The sequence below is a fragment of the Oratosquilla oratoria genome, chromosome 43 (genome assembly GCF_046742065.1).
Source record: "Oratosquilla oratoria isolate Oo_2021 chromosome 43, ASM4674206v1, whole genome shotgun sequence".
Taxonomy (NCBI): Eukaryota; Metazoa; Arthropoda; class Malacostraca; order Stomatopoda; family Squillidae; genus Oratosquilla; species Oratosquilla oratoria.
This window is the reverse complement of record NC_134819.1, coordinates 11,196,146-11,213,645: the sequence shown is the minus strand read 5'-3', so window position 1 is coordinate 11,213,645 and position 17,500 is coordinate 11,196,146. Positions and strand designations below refer to the sequence as shown.

Below are 17,500 nucleotides of genomic sequence, written 5' to 3'. Positions count from 1 at the left end.
ATAACTGCATCACTGTGTCATCAAGTGGCAAGAATGCAAGACGACAGATCATTGATTAAAAGTAGTCTATTATGTAATAAGCAAAAATTTCCTTCAAAATATACAAAACATGGTCAAAGGACAAGGTCTTCCAGTCTTCTCTTCAGATTGCGTGTATCCAAGCTTCCATTCTCCGTTTTTCGATCGGAGTTTTCCCTTTTGGCATACCATGAAAAGGCAACGACGATTTTTTCCAATCTTGTGGTTTCTACAACCAATAGCACATCAACTGTGTGTGTGTGTGTGTTTTTTTTTGTATGAAAAGTGTAACGCAAATCGCACAAGTTTCGTAAAGTTAGCATGGTCACTATCACAATAAGAGGGGGTTTCCACGGTCTAACGGTTCGTCGAACGCGGTTCGACAGACACGTGTTTAAAGTGATGTGTGAACGTGTGAACGGGGTATTTGGTTGTCGAACACGTTGTTCGACAACCAAATACCCCCTTAACAGATCACGGCCAGTGTTTTGCATAACACCATGTGCACGCAGGTACATGTAAACATTGCAAGGGGTCTACAAGACCAGCACCCTCTCATTTAACTCTCACATGTCCATTCCATTCAAGAATAATGACATTGTTTCTATATTCTACGCTGTCATAGGTTTCTTGCAGTGCGTTATGTAACTCTTTTATTCCACACTCCTTCGTTGTTGGGGCACGTACACCATAATGAAGCTAATTCACATCGGTTCCAGAAATAAAGATACACTTATTTTTCTTTCATCCTTGTAGTTCACGTCACTCACTGTTTCAGTTATGAATTCAGTACAAAACCAACTCAATGTCAGAATCTTTCTATTCTGGCGTTCAACTAGGCCATTAGAACTAGGATGATAAGCAGTAGTGTTGCATTTCTTGATTTGAAAATAATCACGAATGTGCGAAAGAATCTCATTGTTGAATCCAGTCCCGTTGTCAGAAATTAGAGTTTTGGGTGTAGTAAAAGGGCAATAAGTGTCTTTGCTACGTGTTGTGCTGTCTTGTCTGGTAGGGGAGACAGAATACAAAATTGTGAAAAATTTTCGACACAGACAAGGAGGTACTTTTCTCTGGTATGTGTAAGTGGCAACTTAAGAAGATCAATAGCGACTGTGTCGAATGGTTTAGAAAGTGTAGGGTAAATTAGAATTGGAACATGACCGCTGATATGACCTTTGTGACTCGCACAAAAGTGGTAAGCGTCGATGTACGGGTGTATATCCTTTCTCATTGTTAACCAGAAATAGTGCAATCTGGCTTGTGTAACACATTTCCCCTTGCCAGAGTGTGCAGCAATGGGTGAATCATGTATAAATTCTAAAATTTCTGGAATGAGATCTGTAGGGACTACCAGTTGGAACACTGATCTGTTGGGTTCCTGTTTGTTCGTTATTGTTGTTTTGTGATAGAGAATGTCATCCACTAACGTGTAATTGTCAAGATCTAGAGGAAAGTTGTCTGTGTCAAATGTGTCTCTTAGATTCGAGGAAGTATATGACACGTTTCCAAAGAGGATCTTATCTCTGTGCTGCGGCTATGCGCGCTTGAGTAATATTTACTGAAATTGGGTTTTGAGTGAGGGCCGCAATATGGCAACTAAGAGCATCTGCAACTAAATTTGCTTTTCCCTGAACAAAACGAAAAGTAGGCATGAACTCTTGTATGGTGAGAAACCAGCGGGCAAGTTTCCCGAAATTGTTCTTCCCTTTGAATAGGTATAAGATTTGTTGATGGTCTGTGTATATATGTATTTCGTAACCAAGGATAATGTCTTTGAAATGTTTGAGTGCATATATCACTGCTAAGGCCTTTATGTCTGTGACTGAGTAATCTCTCTCGTGTTTGTTGAGTGTGCGACTTGCATAGGAAATTGGACTGAGTTTATCATCTTTGTGCTGTTTTTTGTTTTGTTTTATTAAATTTATTACGCCCGTGGGCGGCAAACAATAGTACATTAATTACAGCATTGTATTAGAGGACATGTCATCTATTACATACATTCTTTAAAGGGAAACATAATGTAATAGTCATTCAAGATTCCCCGAAATGGGGATGGCGAGATAGTGGTACATCTTGTTTATCGTGTTTATGTAAGTGTTACATACAATCATCATGCCTTGTCTCTGGGGAATATTGTCTGTCACCATGGGTCATTGGAGATAATAATGTTCAAGGGTGTTCACGTTAGGACGGTTATACAGCCTGCATGGTGATCATTGTGTCACATCATCCGTCTGGGAGCCTTGTCACACAGGTCGATTCCCAAGTCTGAGCCGAGTACTGACAACATTGTGCCTCCGTACCATGGGCTTGCGTCGGTGATACTTGTGGCGGTTGGGTAGGAGGTGGTCGTATGGGGATATTGGTAGTCCGTTCCGCATCTTTTCGGTGTGTCGACATGGCATGAGTGGCTGTGTGTATCTTGTTTTTTAAGGCATGATAGAGAGAGCACTGCGCGTTCGTTGTCCAAGACGTGGGTATAGGCTGCCTTGGTAAGACGGTCCACCGTTTAATAAATTCATTGCGTCTGAGGGCGACAAACAATAGTACATTAGTTATAGTATTATGTGAGGAGACACAAAAGGAGGTATGGTAGGATTTAACAATCAAAATCCCCCAAAATGGGGGTGGCGAGTTAGGAGTATATCTAAGTTATCGTCACTAAGTAAATATTTACATACAGTTATCACGTCTTGTCTCTGTGGAATACTGTCTGTCACAATGGGGCATTGGAGACAGTAATGTTCAAGGGTGTTGGCGTTAGGGCGGTTACACAGTCTGCATGATGAGTAATGTGGCACATCTTCCGCCTGGGAGACTTGCCACACAGGTCGATATCCAAGTCTGAGCCGAGCACTGACAACATTGTGTCTCCGTACCATGGGTCCGCGTCGGCGATACTTGTGGCGGCTGGGTAGGAAGTGGTCGTGGTGTTGTATGGAGACACTGGTGGCTCGTTCCGCATCCCTTCGGCGTGTTGTTACGGCGTGAGTGGCTGCGTGTATTCTGTTTTTGAGGCATGTGAGAGAGGGTACTACGCGTTCGTCGTCTAAGACGAAGGCACAGGCTGCTTTGGCAAGACGGTCCACCGCGTCGTTGCCAGCAAGGTCGATGTGAGAAGGTACCCATATGAAAGACACGGCCATAGATGTTTCGTGAGCAACGGCGACTTGGGTCAGTATGGCCTGCACAACGCGATAGTAGTTGGGTCTGGGTGAGGAGAGGGCGTGTAGAGCTGGTTGGGAGTCACAAACAATCACACCACTGACGTCACAGTCTACAAGATATGTTACTGTGTCGAGTATTCCGTGTAGCTCACAAAACGTGGAGCTTGATGTGACAGGTAACCTGCGTTCCATCCATCCAGCTTCCACAGGTGGCTGTAAGGTGGGTGAGTACATGGCACATGCTGCTCTTCCATCAGCCTGTACTGAGCCATCAACGTAGATGACATGCGCTGCAGGGATCTTTGAGGATACGTTGTCGATGGTCTCTAGTGCTAGTTGCTTTTGAAGTGCAGGAAGGTCATCTTTGGAGGTTGGTGTGAAGGTGAAGTTAGGGAAGGAGATTCGCCACGGGGGTAAGTCGGGTTCAATCGTTTCTTCAGGGACGTGGAGGTCAAGGTTTCTGAGTGTGTTACACACTGCAGTGACGAGGTTGCGGCCTCCTGGACGAAGTGGGAGGCGGGGTGCATCGTCAGGTTCGAGCGACACCCTGATAGTAGTAAAGTTTGGGGACAGATATGGCGATCGAAGGCATTTTACGGAGAGAATTGCCATATTAGCATATATTCTCTCTACGAGCGAGGGTAGACCAAGCTCACTTTGCATGTTAACGATGCGAGTTGAAGGAGGGCAACCTATGATAAATTTCATAATTATATTTTGGAATTTTTCGAGAGGTTCCAAAGCTGTCCTGGGAAGTTGACAAAGGGCAGGTGATAAGTAGTCAACGAGTGATCGAAGAAATGTGGTGTATAGAGTCCTGACCATTGGTAATGTAGCGCCGCTGAAATTTGTGGCAAGCCACTTGAAAGGGGTAAAACGGACCTGTAGACGATCAAGGAGATCATTAACAAGGGGATGGATTCGTTGTCGAGTGGGTATGGCTGGAGTGATCCGGGCTGGTGCTCCAAGGTATGTGTACTGTGTGCAATGAGGGATAGCATTACCTCCCATGTTGAACGTCGGCAGTGCTTGGAGGATACGAGATGAAAATATTCTGCTCTTCTTAGGGGAAATGATGAGACCACAAGCGGTAGTTAACGTGCAGAAGCCATTGAGGACGAGTTGGATTGGATGCAGATGTCGTCCGCGTAGCAGAGGAGAGTTGTACCGGGAACGTTAGGAAGAAGTGAGAGTAAGCGGTGCATCAAGACGTTGAATAGAAAGGGACTTAGTACGCCACCTTGCGGGGTACCGAGTTTGAACTGCTCGTAAGAGTTGCACACACCTCGAAAGAGAACACGTGACTTCCGAATCCACCGGAGAAGGTTTCCTTGCACTCCGAAGGTAATCAGCTGGGCAAGAATTATTTCATGGTTGGCTACATCAAAAGCACTTTTGAGGTCCAGGAAGGCAACTATGCTGGTGGGAGAGAGGCGGGTGTAGAGTTCAGTAAGGCAGTGGTGTGTACTTCGATGTGGGAGGAAACCATACAGCCGCGGGGAGAGTTGGCCTTCTAGACGATGCACGAGCCGGGCAAGGATGATGCATTCAAGCACCTTGCTGAAGCATGAAGTGAGGGAAATGGGTCTGAATTTATCAGTACCTGGTTTCGGTATCGGGACAATCGTGCTTGAAATCCAGGCTCTAGGCACATGTCCTCGAAGGAGGCAGAGGTTGAAGAGACGAAGGAGGGGGCAGAAGTTTTTGTATTAGCCATGGCTAGTTGTAATTCATTCTCCGTAATCGGGACGTCGTCTTCTTCATCTGGGCGGAGAAGTGCAGCCATTAGGTGGGGATTACGGGTGTTGCGACGAGTGGAAAGTGCCTCTTGGATATGCGTAGGAAGATTGTTAGTCCGCGACTGTGACGACCATAAAGTAATGAGGTCCTGGGCGTAGGCGTCTGGACTGTGATGGAGGGCGATGCGAGGTTGCTTCTTTAACGACCCTTTTTACAAGGCGCCACATGGTCGCGATACTGGTCTGGTGATTTGTGGAATCAGTGTATTTCTGCCAAGACTCTGTGTAGACACAGTTCTGGAGGGCGACCATATTATCCCGTGCTATTTGGTACTGATGTAAAGAATCAGGTGTGGGTTGCGTCTGAAAAGCATGACCGGTAGTCTGTGTAGCTCTCTCCGCTTGGATAATACGATGGTCCAACGTCCATGAGTGAGGTACAGGGCGGCGTTGTAGGTGAGATTTGGTTACATAACGGCTGTAGAAGTCGTGTGTGGTACTCACTAAGGACGTGTATAGTGCGTCGGGGGATAGGAAGTCAAATGTGGGAAGGAGACTAGAGATGTAGGAAATATACGTAGGGCAATATTTAGGAGGAATGGATATGCGGGTCCAGTGATGAGGAGTTGGAATCCGAGATGGTATGGAGTAGTATAAACTAAGAGCAATATGATCGGAGAAGAGAGAAGGAATTGACTGACAGGCGACACGGGATGGCACGAGGCCAGACGTGATGATGTGGTCAACTGTGCCTCCACGTGCATGTGTGGCTCCACCAGTTTCCCATCGTGTGAGTCGGTGCCGATGTATGTAGTTGAGTAGAGGGATTCCACTACGGTTGGGAGCAGGAGAGGCATCACCAAGAGCAGGATGTCGAGCGTTGAAATCCCCCATTTAGATAATTCCATGATTTGTAGGACCTTTGTGCTGCATGAGGACTCTGCCCAGTCATGTATAGGACGCATCAGTGTAAATTGTAAAAGGAAGCTTGTGGTTTGGGAAGGCAAGGACAGGTGCCGTGGTTAAGGTCTGTTTTAAGTCATTAAAAGCTTTCTCTAGGTCAGGTGTCCAAATGAAGGGTGTGTCCTTCTTAAGTATTGACGTTAATGGTACTGCTATAGTAAGTAGCATAACCTTGAATGTAACGTCTGTAGAATCCTGACAGACCAAGGAATGAACGTATATGTTCAACAGAAGTAAGGCGTGGGAAATCAATGACTGCCTTGACCTTGTCCTGCGATGTTAAAATTCCTTGTGAGTTAAGAACATGCCCTAGGAAGCGTATTTCTTTCTGAAGGAAAGAACACTTCTTAAGCTTCATTTTTAGACCTGCTTGTGCTAGTCGTGAGAAGACAGTGTGCAGCGTGTGTAGATGTTCGCTAATGGATTTGGAAGTTATGATTACGTGTGGAAATCTATAGGACATGATCTCAAAGTAAATACCTAAAGAGTGTAAGGAACAAAAGGCAGACAAGATTCACAGTCATATTGCATGTTCTTTTAAAGAAGGAATAGTGCCACAAGAATGGAAAAGAGCTAATGTGGTACCAATTCACAAAGGTGAAAGTAAGGAGGGGCCACAGAACTACAGGTTGATATTATTTACCAGTATAATAATGAAATTGTGTGAAAGGATTGTGAAAGATTGATGGGTCAAATATCTTGAAGACATGAACATTCTGACAAGAAGTATTTTTTCTTTTTAGGTTTAGAGGGTCATGTGTGACAAACCTGCGAGTATTTGGTGCTTGAGTCGTGTGAACACTGAAGGAGCTGAAACGAGACCCATGGTGTTTAAACTGATAATGCCCTGTGGGTGTGCTAAAGGCTGTAAGAGGTCGAGATTCTGGAGTAAGGAGAATCTGGAAATATCCTGACATAATGCCTAGTGTCGTGAACACCATGTTGTTTTCACCGATAGAGTGGAAATTTTCCTGCAATTCAGGAATCGGGTGTCTGTCTGGTATGGTTATTTTATTAAACTTTCTGAAGTCTACTATAGGTCGGAAAGACCCGTCTTGTTTTGGGATAACAAAGAGGGGAAAATTCCATTCGCTAATAGTTCGATGATGTTTTGGATGAGGTTATCGACAATCATGTATTTACTGTGTGGCATTCTGTATGCAGGAATGTCGTGGTTTTGATTCTCCTGAAGGGGTATCTGATGTTGAATAAGGTTAGTGACTCCGAGTGGTTCACCTGGTGTGGCAATGATAAGTCTAAACTTGTTACAAAATGTAAGGAAGTCTGCCTGTGCATCGGGGAAATCTATGGGGTTGAAATGTGAGTCATCAATGGGTTCCTGTGCCGTAGATACGTCGGAAAGTTTGGCACATATTTGAGAAATTGGGAGTTTGTCATCTATGATTTGTATGCGTGATGGGTAAACTTCGAAATCATAAGTGTTTGTGCCGACTGTGAGTTGGAGGGGGTGCTTTAGTGTTATTTGCAACTAAGATGCAAGTATGCCCTTTCTTAGCTGTAGAGCTGATGGCTGAAAGCAGGAAAATACTCTTGAGTTTGTCTTCGGAGGGTGCTTCGTAGAGAGTTTGTCTTCGGAGGGCGTTTTGTAGAGAGTTTGTCTTCGGAGGGCGCTTCGTAGGTTCGGATCCCCTCTGCTGGCCACCATCATGTTGAATGCCCGTTTCAGGATGGTTAAAGGCGGTTTGGTTTTACAAGTTTAATGGTTAGTCCTGATCTGATACAAAAACTGCTGGCAAGTCCAGAGGAAAACTCCTGAGGTTGCCAAACATCCCTAACTGCTGGCACTCTTCAGGGTTGCCAGCAAGAAAAATATTTATAAATGTGAAGATCGTTGGGCACATACCCAGGGCGTGAACTTTCCCAGCCGTCTATGCAGCAGGGCCTCTAGGTGTGTTGAAATGCGATATTCCAACGTGTATGGGCCTGTCTGGTAGTCCGACCCCTTCGTGACGAATGTTCAATAATTGGCTGGCGACCGATCTCCCTGAGTGCCTGGCTGAAGGGCCTTTTAAGAGTTGTCCCTTCATGCACGAAATGAAAGAAATTTCCTGGCGTCGATCACACAAGGTCAGACCACCTTAGAGACCCCAACTTCGAAACTGATATGGAGGTTTATTCTCCTAGCCTTTCCCATGTATAAGGGTAGCCGCAAAGCAGTGGAGGTTTGAAATCAGGGTTTCCTTCATCTAGATGAACTGCTCTCCCGAGTTGATGACCCCCATCGGTTTTAAGGCACCAGAAACTCGCCTTTGCCCCTTCTCCTGTCAGTGGAGGCAGTTCCGCCTAAGCCACATGAGCAGTTGTTGTCAGGGACATGTTGAGACGCACACCGTAAAAAGCTTTTTTAGGTACTAGGAGCTTATCCCCAACATCGCTCCTGGTTGTAACAGCCTTGGAACCAGTAGTTATCACATGGAATTATTTTGTAGGCATTTGAATATATATATATATATATATATATATATATATATATATATATATTTATATATATACATATATATATATTTTCAAGACTGTATTCTTTAATCTGGAGAATACTTTCCTATTAGCAACTGAGAGGGACTGGAAGTAGTCATTCATGACTCTCAAAAGAATATACGCAGTGTATGCCAACTGATATATTTTTGCATAGTAATAGTATTGAACAACTATTGACTCCACCGAAACTATAGTTTTTCGCCTCGTCGTGAGGCGTCTTCAGGGTGAGGACTGCTTTGTAGGATGCTCTGCTATATTGAAGGTCTTCCAACGAATAATGACCGCTGGTTGGATGGGCTGGCTTATAAGGCTCAGCCTGCCTAGCTCAGACGGAATACTGGCCTCTCATTGGCTGAGAGGTGCAGTATGGGATTTTGTCCGGGAGCCAAGGGAGTGGGATTTTGTCTGGGAGCCAAGGGGGTGGGATTTTGTCTGGAAGCCAAGGGGGTGGGATTTTGTCTGGGAGCCAAGAGGGTGGGATTTTGTCTAGGAGCCAAGAGGGTGGGATTTTGTCTGGGATTCAAGAGGGTGGGATTTTGTCTGGGAGTCAAGAGGGTGGGATTTTGTCTGGGAGCCAAGAGGGTGGGATTTTGTCCGGAAGCCAAGGGGGTGGGATTTTGTCTAGAAGCTCTGGCCTGATTTGCTGCTGCTCTGGTTACTGGTCCTAAGCGCTGATTAACTCGCTGGACATGTTTCATTTGTTCGCGGGGCTGCTGCTGTCTAAGGGCTGGACCAGTTTGCAGACTCGACCCAGTTGCCCACCCCTCCCAAGGAGAAAATCACCGTTTACCACCATAATTCTTTTCATGATCGGTACCGCGAGGAGTGTGATGCCCTTAGGAATATCATCAAGAGAGGAGTCACCCCAACTAACAGAAATGCCATCATAGACTTGAGAATATTCTGCAAACCTAACCTCATTAGTTCCCTGATAATGAGGAATAGCACGGCGCCCAGGGCCCCGAGTGAGGCTACCACCAATGTTGTATACAAATTTTCATGTCAGGAGGGCCGCTGCGACGGCTCCAGCACATACATTGGCAGGACCTCCTCTACACTGCGACGTCGCCTACAATCCCATAGAAACCAGGGATAAATTTTCCAGCATTTCACTGAAACACACAACATGAAGCCTCCTCTACAGAAGCTGCTAGACCAAACGGAAATTCTTCACAAGGAGTCTGCCTTCAGGAAGCTGCAGATTGCAGAAGCAGTATCCATTACTTGCCAGCGCCCTACCATCAACATACAGCAAGCTGCCGATTTTATTCTCCCTTCCGCGCGCCCTGTAAAGAATAACCCCCTCCAGGAACAACAAGCCCTTAGACAGCAGCAGCCCCGCGAACAAATGAAACATGTCCAGCTAGTTAATCAGCGCTTAGGACCAGTAACCAGAGCAGCAGCAAATCAGGCCAGAGCTTCTAGACAAAATCCCACCCCCTTGGCTTCCGGACAAAATCCCACCCTCTTGGCTCCCAGACAAAATCCCACCCTCTTGACTCCCAGACAAAATCCCACCCTCTTGAATCCCAGACAAAATCCCACCCTCTTGGCTCCTAGACAAAATCCCACCCTCTTGGCTCCCAGACAAAATCCCACCCCCTTGGCTTCCAGACAAAATCCCACCCCCTTGGCTCCCAGACAAAATCCCACTCCCTTGGCTCCCGGACAAAATCCCATACTGCACCTCTCAGCCAATGAGAGGCCAGTATTCCGTCTGAGCTAGGCAGGCTGAGCCTTATAAGCCAGCCCATCCAACCAGCGGTCATTATTCGTTGGAAGACCTTCAATATAGCAGAGCATCCTACAAAGCAGTCCTCACCCTGAAGACGCCTCACGACGAGGCGAAAAACTATAGTTTCGGTGGAGTCAATAGTTGTTCAATACTATTACTATGCAAAAATATATCAGTTGGCATACACTGCGTATATTCTTTTGAGAGTCATGAATGACTACTTCCAGTCCCTCTCAGTTGCTAATAGGAAAGTATTCTCCAGATTAAAGAATACAGTCTTGAAGATTGTTAAAGCAACTAGTGCAGTTGATTTCAACCAGAATTGCCTTAGAGAAAACCTTTACCCCAGAAATATATATACATACATATATATATATATATATATATATATATATATATATATATTTAGATATAAAATGACAGATGAGAGATTCTGGGCGGTGGAAGTAAAATGAAGATGCTCTCGGAATAGGTTATACTCTTACGTTACGACCAATTTGGTCTTCATCAGAGAGTTGTCTACAGAAGGTTTTAAATGTCACATTTTATATCACTCTTGAGGGGCCACTCGGTCAGGTCACAGTGTCCGGGAGGTGAACATTTGTCTGGTGTTTCAGCGAATCTAGTATAAGGACACTTGCCACCTTTGATAAGCAGATGAATCCCTCTCTTCTATTAGTGTTTCCTTTTACGTTTATGTATGCAGCTTCAATCGTTTTTCTTGTTTTCTTTTTATGACCCTTTCTGAGGACTTTGGCCTCTTTCCAATGGGGAAGGTGGCCAAATTTGTCTGCATGCTGAACTAAGGAGTTGGACGTCCTGTGCGCTCTAAGGTCATTTTTATGTTCAGATATACGTTTGTCTAAACCTCGGCTCGACTCACCGAAATAGGAGGCTGAGCACCCTTCACAAGGAATCACATAAACCACACTTAGCTCATTGATAGGACTTTTTCTTATCTTTTCACAATTCTCGCTATTTTTTTTGGAGGAGACTTTGGCTGTTTTGAGTCCAACTTTCATTATGAGTCGATCGATGTTCTCGGTGTTAAGCGCGTTGGGAACGGTTATGTAAGTGTACGTCTTCTCACTCTCGGATTTGTGGGCATTTGTCCTATTGTGGATTTCTTTGGCTTTGAGAACATCGATCGACTCCTAATGAAAGGTGTCATGAAAAGAAAACAAGAAAAACGATTGAAGCTGCATACATAAACGTAAAAGAAAACAGTAATGGAAGAGAGGGATTCATCTGCTTATCAAAGGTGGCAAGTGTCCTTATACTAGACTCGCTGAGACACCAGACAAATGCTCACCTCCCGGACGCTGTGACCTGACCGAGTGGCTCCTCAAGAGTGATATAAAATGTGACATTAAAAACCTTCTGTTGATAACTCTCTGATGAAGACCAAAGTGGTCGTAACGTAAGATTATAACCTATTCCGAGAGCATCTTCATTTTACTTCCACCCAAAATCTCTCTCATATATATATATATATATATATATATATATATATATATATATATATATATATATCATTGTATAGAAAAAATGACTCTGGGTGCTTCAGTTGTGTACAAAATAATACATATATATATATATATATATATATATATATATATATATATAGATATATATATACCAAGGCCTTTTCCCCTTACAAGGGAGGTAGCCAAAAAGGAAAAGGCATAAAATCATTTCCACCCATTCCATCCCTGAATACACTCCACACCCCTCCACCCTCCCTCTTATCTGAGCACCTCCTGGATGACGGGTCATCCCTGCACCTTGTCCACTGCCCTGAGTCAGAGGCAGTGTCGCAAGACACAGCAAGGCCGCTTCATTAAATCAGCGACCCCCCTTCTCCGTCCCCCCATTGCATAAAAGGAGAAGACGGGGAGAAATTCCTTTGGGCTGCGTCACAATCACAACATCATCCATATACAACCATTCTCCATTCACCCCTGTCTTCTGTCGTTTCCCATCCTTCCTCATCAGACATTCCCCTCTTCCCCAAAGCCCCCTTCACCCCATCCATCCACTTCATCCTAGGACGTCCCCTCATGTTCACTCCTTCCACATCTGCCTTCCACACCTCTTTTACTAGTCTTTCTTCACTCATTCTTTCCATGTGTCCAAACCATCCTAATATTCTTTCATCAACCCTATCTCCCAGCTCCTTTTCCACCCCTATTCTCCTCCTCACCTCCTCATTTCTCACTCTATCCACCCTAGTAACCCCCATCACACTTCTCAGACACCTCATCTCAAACACATTCAAACTCCTTCTCTCTTCCTCTCTTATGTTCCATGTTTCTGCCCCATACAGTGCTGTTGGCACAATCACTCCTTCATACAATCTCCTCTTAGCATCCATTCCCAAATGTCTATTCCTCATTACACTCTTTAATCCACCAAGGCATTTACTCGCTTCTCTCAATCTACATTCTACCTCCACCTTCACTCCACCTTTTCCTGCCACATTTGCACCCAAGTATCTAAAACTATCCACTTCCTCCAGTCGCTCTCCTTTAATGCTCACTTCCAGTCTACTGCCACTTTCACCCCTTATACATCTCATCACCTTACTTTTACCCACATTTATCTTTAGCTTTCTTCTATCACATACTCTGCCACCAACTTCCTCAATCCCTCCTCCGATCCTGCCACAAGCGCAGTGTCGTCCGCAAACAACAGCTGGCTCACCTCCCACTTTTCTCCATTTTCTTTAACCATCTCCAATCCCTGACCCACTACCCTTGCATTTACCTCTCGCACCACCCCATCCATGTATAAGTTGAACAGCCAGGGCGACATAACGCATCCTTGACGAAGTCCCACCTTTACCTCGAACCACTCACTCTCTCCATTTCCAATCCTGACACAAGCTCTAGTACTATAATAAAAACTCTTCATTATAGTGCTGTGTGGGATACATGATTAGTGGTATGTAGAAGATGAATTGGAGGCTCAGTATCGGTCCGGACACCACGCTGGGTTTGCAGAAATACAACTGAGGTTCCAGCGATGTGCAACTGGCAAAATTCGAAGTAATCTTGGTGGCCTTAGGCTAACTGAAGTTCTGTAGATGGGACTAGCGTAAAACTTCGAGGCTTAGTGTGATATCTCCGCACCGGATCGTAGGGGATGGTTGTGGTTACCATTGATTGCATCTTCAAGATGGGGGCAGCTCGCGACCATTCAAGGCATAATCTAATCGCATTGAGAAATCTTCGCAGAAACTTGTCTACAGAGTGACGATGATTCTTCCTGGAGGCGTGAAGCAAGAGGTCTTGAGACCAGTGCCACCAAGTCAACCCGCCTATATCCATATTGAAGTATAAGTTAGGAGGGATCATGAGGCTAGATAGAGTCTGGTGTATAAAACTTGTCTTTTATATATTTATACAAAGACCGTAAGGTCATGGTGTGGCGTACGCATTTGTCTGAATTCCCTTGAAGGGTCTCGATGGTTACACTCAGTACTGCATCCAATTTATGCTTAGCAGAACACTTGTTCAGGTTGCGCTATATTAACTAGGCTATTTAAGCATTAAAATTTCATGTCCGAGTGTGAGATGCATGTCATGAGTCTCATTTTGTGAATAAAATGTACAATGTATACCAGAATACAGAGGAAAATTTCCAGTCAGGTATTTAAAAACTATCTCAAGACTTTCACCGCGGACGGTGACATTTAAGTATTGTTTTAGCTACCGTCTGGTGATTTGATTCAGTCGAAGGAAATCTCCTGCATTTTTTTTTGAAAATTTTTGTTTATTTGTAATTTTATTTTCTATCTGTAATAATTTTTCTTTATAATTATGTCCTGCTTTCATTACATAACAACATAACATACGAATGAAAAAGGCTGCAAGAGACCATAAGGCCTACACTACGCAGTTCCATGTCTCTTACCATCTGTCATCCATATCCATAAAACCATCTAGTCATTTCTTAAAACGACCAAATTATTTCAGCGCTCACTACGTGGTTACTAATTCTGTTCCATTCGTTAACCACTCGGTAAATCAGTTCTTGCCTGTTTCTTTATAAAACCTAAATTTGACCATTACTACGAGCCCTGCCCTGCTGTCTTAATATGATGACCGTGCCTGCATCACCATTGTAAAAGATTATGACCCACTCGAATAGATCTATTAGATCACCCCACACTCTTCGTCTTTCCAGAGAGTGTAAGTTGAGGTCCCTAAGCCGGTCTTCGTAAAATAACTTTTTAAGCTTCCTGGTTCTAGTGAATTAATACTATAGGACGGATACTAAAACAGTGCCGCATAGTCAAGGATGGGTATTGCCAGGTATAGTTGAATTCTTACCTCTGCACTTTTGTTTGTTACCGTCCTAAAAAAAATTCAGATTATTTTCCAATATAATTGCTTTATACTTTATAGCACGATTCCTGTATGGGGTATCAACTCCATAGATTTCGTGCGACCAATAATTCAGAAACGGTGAAAGCCCAACGGACCAGTGTCACGCATTTTTTTAATGAATAGAGATAAATCTCCACTCAAATAGAATGTTGATCACATATAACTTCAAATGTCCCTTTTCCCATCTACCTTCCTGAAACATCTCCTTGTCCCAAAAGATAGAAACGCTAGTTATTGACAACGAAAATGCATTATCATTTGCGTTAAAGAAACTGTCTTCCCATTCTTCTTTGTGCATAACAGGTAAGCTGGTTCCCTTCCTGGAGTTGGTAGTAGCACACGCCTCGGTGTTGACCATCGTAGTGATCAGCGTAGAGCGCTACTTGTCTATCTGCCAGCCCCTTCGCTCACCAGCGCTCTGCACACGAACCCGGGCGGCTCTCTTCAATGCCTTCGTCTGGATTCTCACCGTTTTAGCGACACTGTAAGTAGCATTGGTATTCCAGTATATTAACATAAAGTAAGAATGAAGGAGACTGCAAGAGACCATAAGGCCTACACAAGGCAGCTCCATATCCATCACCACCTGTCATTCCCATCCATAAAGTTGTCTAACAGTTTCTTAAAACAACTGATAGTTTCAGCGCTCACTACATGGTTACGAAGTCTATTCCACTCGTTGACCACCCCATTAGTATACCAATTCTTGCCTATTTCCTTCTTAAATCTAAACTTGTCCAGTTTAGATCCATTACTGCGAGTCCTGTCCTGTTGTTTTAATATGATGCCCTTGTTTGCATCACCCTTGTTAAAACCTTTGATCCACTTGAACACCTCTATTAGATCACCCCGCATTCTGCGTCTTTCCATATGTATATATATATATATTAGTGAAGCGTGGCAGGAGATTCTCTCTGAGGCATATTCTGTTAATAACGACAGCAAAAGAAACTTGATTAACTTTTTCCTTGGGGTCTCCAGCTTGCGAAAAATAAATTTTTGGTAGGGGGAAAGGGAGTAAATCAAATTTCCAAAACTCATAGGAAACACAAAAGTTATAATGAACACAAAAATACAGCACACAGTAAACAAAATACAAGAAATGAGTACAAAAAATACAGCAAAAAACAAAATACAAGCAGAACAAATTAGATTTCAAGACGTTTCGCAGATCTTTCTGCATCCTCAGTTGAAGTGAATAAGAATGGAAAAGGGAGCATATTTTAAATGAAATGAAAAGCACGGGGAGAAGTCACCGTGTTGTAACTGGGGGAGGTCACACGTATGACCACGAACACTGGGAGAGATCACAGGTTGGCGGAAACGGTACTCGGAGAGGTCACTCCCGGGTTCGGCGCCAATCTGCTTCTCAGTCTTTGGGAACGACGTATGGCAGGATGTTCTTCCCTTTGGCGGGGAATGGGAAGTCTCTGTGGAGGAGACCCCGATTTCTTGGGATTGTCCATCTGGCTCCTCCGAACAGGTTTCATGCTAGGGAGGAGGGCGAAGTCATTTACTTGCCTATTAATGGCATGTTGCAGCTCCTTTATCCGGATGGCTTCCAAGATAGCCAAGCGCTGTGGGTCCTCTTCTTTTGCCACAACTTCGGTGTTTTTTACCATAGTCTTCCTATCGAGGTGGCGTCGATGCTGGGTCCAGTGGTGTTGCTTAGGTCCTCCGTGTTGCAAGTGCATGGTGATTCTTCTTAAATATAACGTTAAAGATCATTGAACTAAAGAAATCACTACGCCATTGCAAAACTCAACTAGAATTTGTTTTGCGTTTTCTCTGGGTATTCAGAAAGTGTACCTAGAGAAACACGCAGTGTAACCAGTATTCTAGAAAAAAATCTAACATTTCATTCCCCCTTGTCTGAAATATAATATATAGAAATTGAAAGGTGGAATACTTGTAGACACAGGGCCTACTGACTAGAAATCTGTAAATTGATACAGAAAAAGAAGTGGATGAAAGTGAAGAAAGGAGAAATGACTAAAGACAGTGGTGAAAATTTTAAGGGACGTACGAAACGAAAGTAAACGCGCGAAAGTGGCGGTATGGTGTATGATTAATATTTGTGTATCTATGGCTTAAATTATCCCCACTGTTTCATGTTTCTGATTATTTCACTATCTAATTTATCAGTACATCACTCTATAAATAAGCTGTAATAATACCGAAGTCTTTATTTATTCCAATTATTTGGGTATTTACACGTTTCTGCTGTAATAAAAACGTTCGTATGTGGGATGCTGCCCAAACTTCACTGGGACAGCTAGTATTTGTTCTAAAATTTGAAAAAACCCGAAATCCGAAATGCAGCTGGCCCCAAGTGTTTCGGATAAAGGGTTGTTTAACTGCAATACCATTGTGTCCTTTATGTAGTTGTTCCAATACTACTCCACATAATCTGCTGAGATAATCACACAATTACGGTAAACAAACATTATTATACATGCTTAACTCTGCTTTTACAGTAGCAAACTCAGACACCCTAGGAGCAGCAATGCATCCAAATTTGACATACTTTATCATATCATTTAGAACTGTGTCTGACTTGGTCATCTGCTTAATAGCATCAAAATAAATATTTTGTTCACCTTAAGATTCTACAACATGGACATATTTATTTGGAGTACTTTAATCCAAATTTAAATAATCAATTGGCAAATGGCTTGATGCATCTGCTACAACATTGTCTTTACCTAATATAAACTCTAAAACATAATAAAATTCTGATGATAGTAAAGCCCAAAGTTGCATTCTCGCATTTGCATTTACTAGCATCAGCTTACCTCTACCGAATAAACCAAGCAAAGGTTCATGGACAGTTCTGATCACAAACTTACATCCCAGTAAGAAATATTTAAATTTGAAACTACATAGACCAAAGATAAAGCTTCTTTGTCCAGCTGCGAGTAATTTAACTCCACTGCTGACAGCTTCTTGCTGGCAAAGTACACTGGTTTCCTATATCCAAAATCT

The 17,500-nt window shown here is 43.6% G+C and overlaps 1 protein-coding gene across 1 annotated transcript in view; it reads left to right on the top strand.

Annotated features, from left to right (window-relative positions):
• LOC143021986 (uncharacterized) overlaps window positions 1-17,500 on the top strand; it is an 89,860-nt gene that overhangs the window by 29,099 nt on the left and 43,261 nt on the right. Inside the window, exon 3 of the mRNA XM_076179913.1 lies at window positions 14,819-14,999. Within this exon, the coding sequence (XP_076036028.1) occupies window positions 14,819-14,999 (181 nt within the window). The remainder of the gene's footprint in view (window positions 1-14,818; window positions 15,000-17,500) is intronic.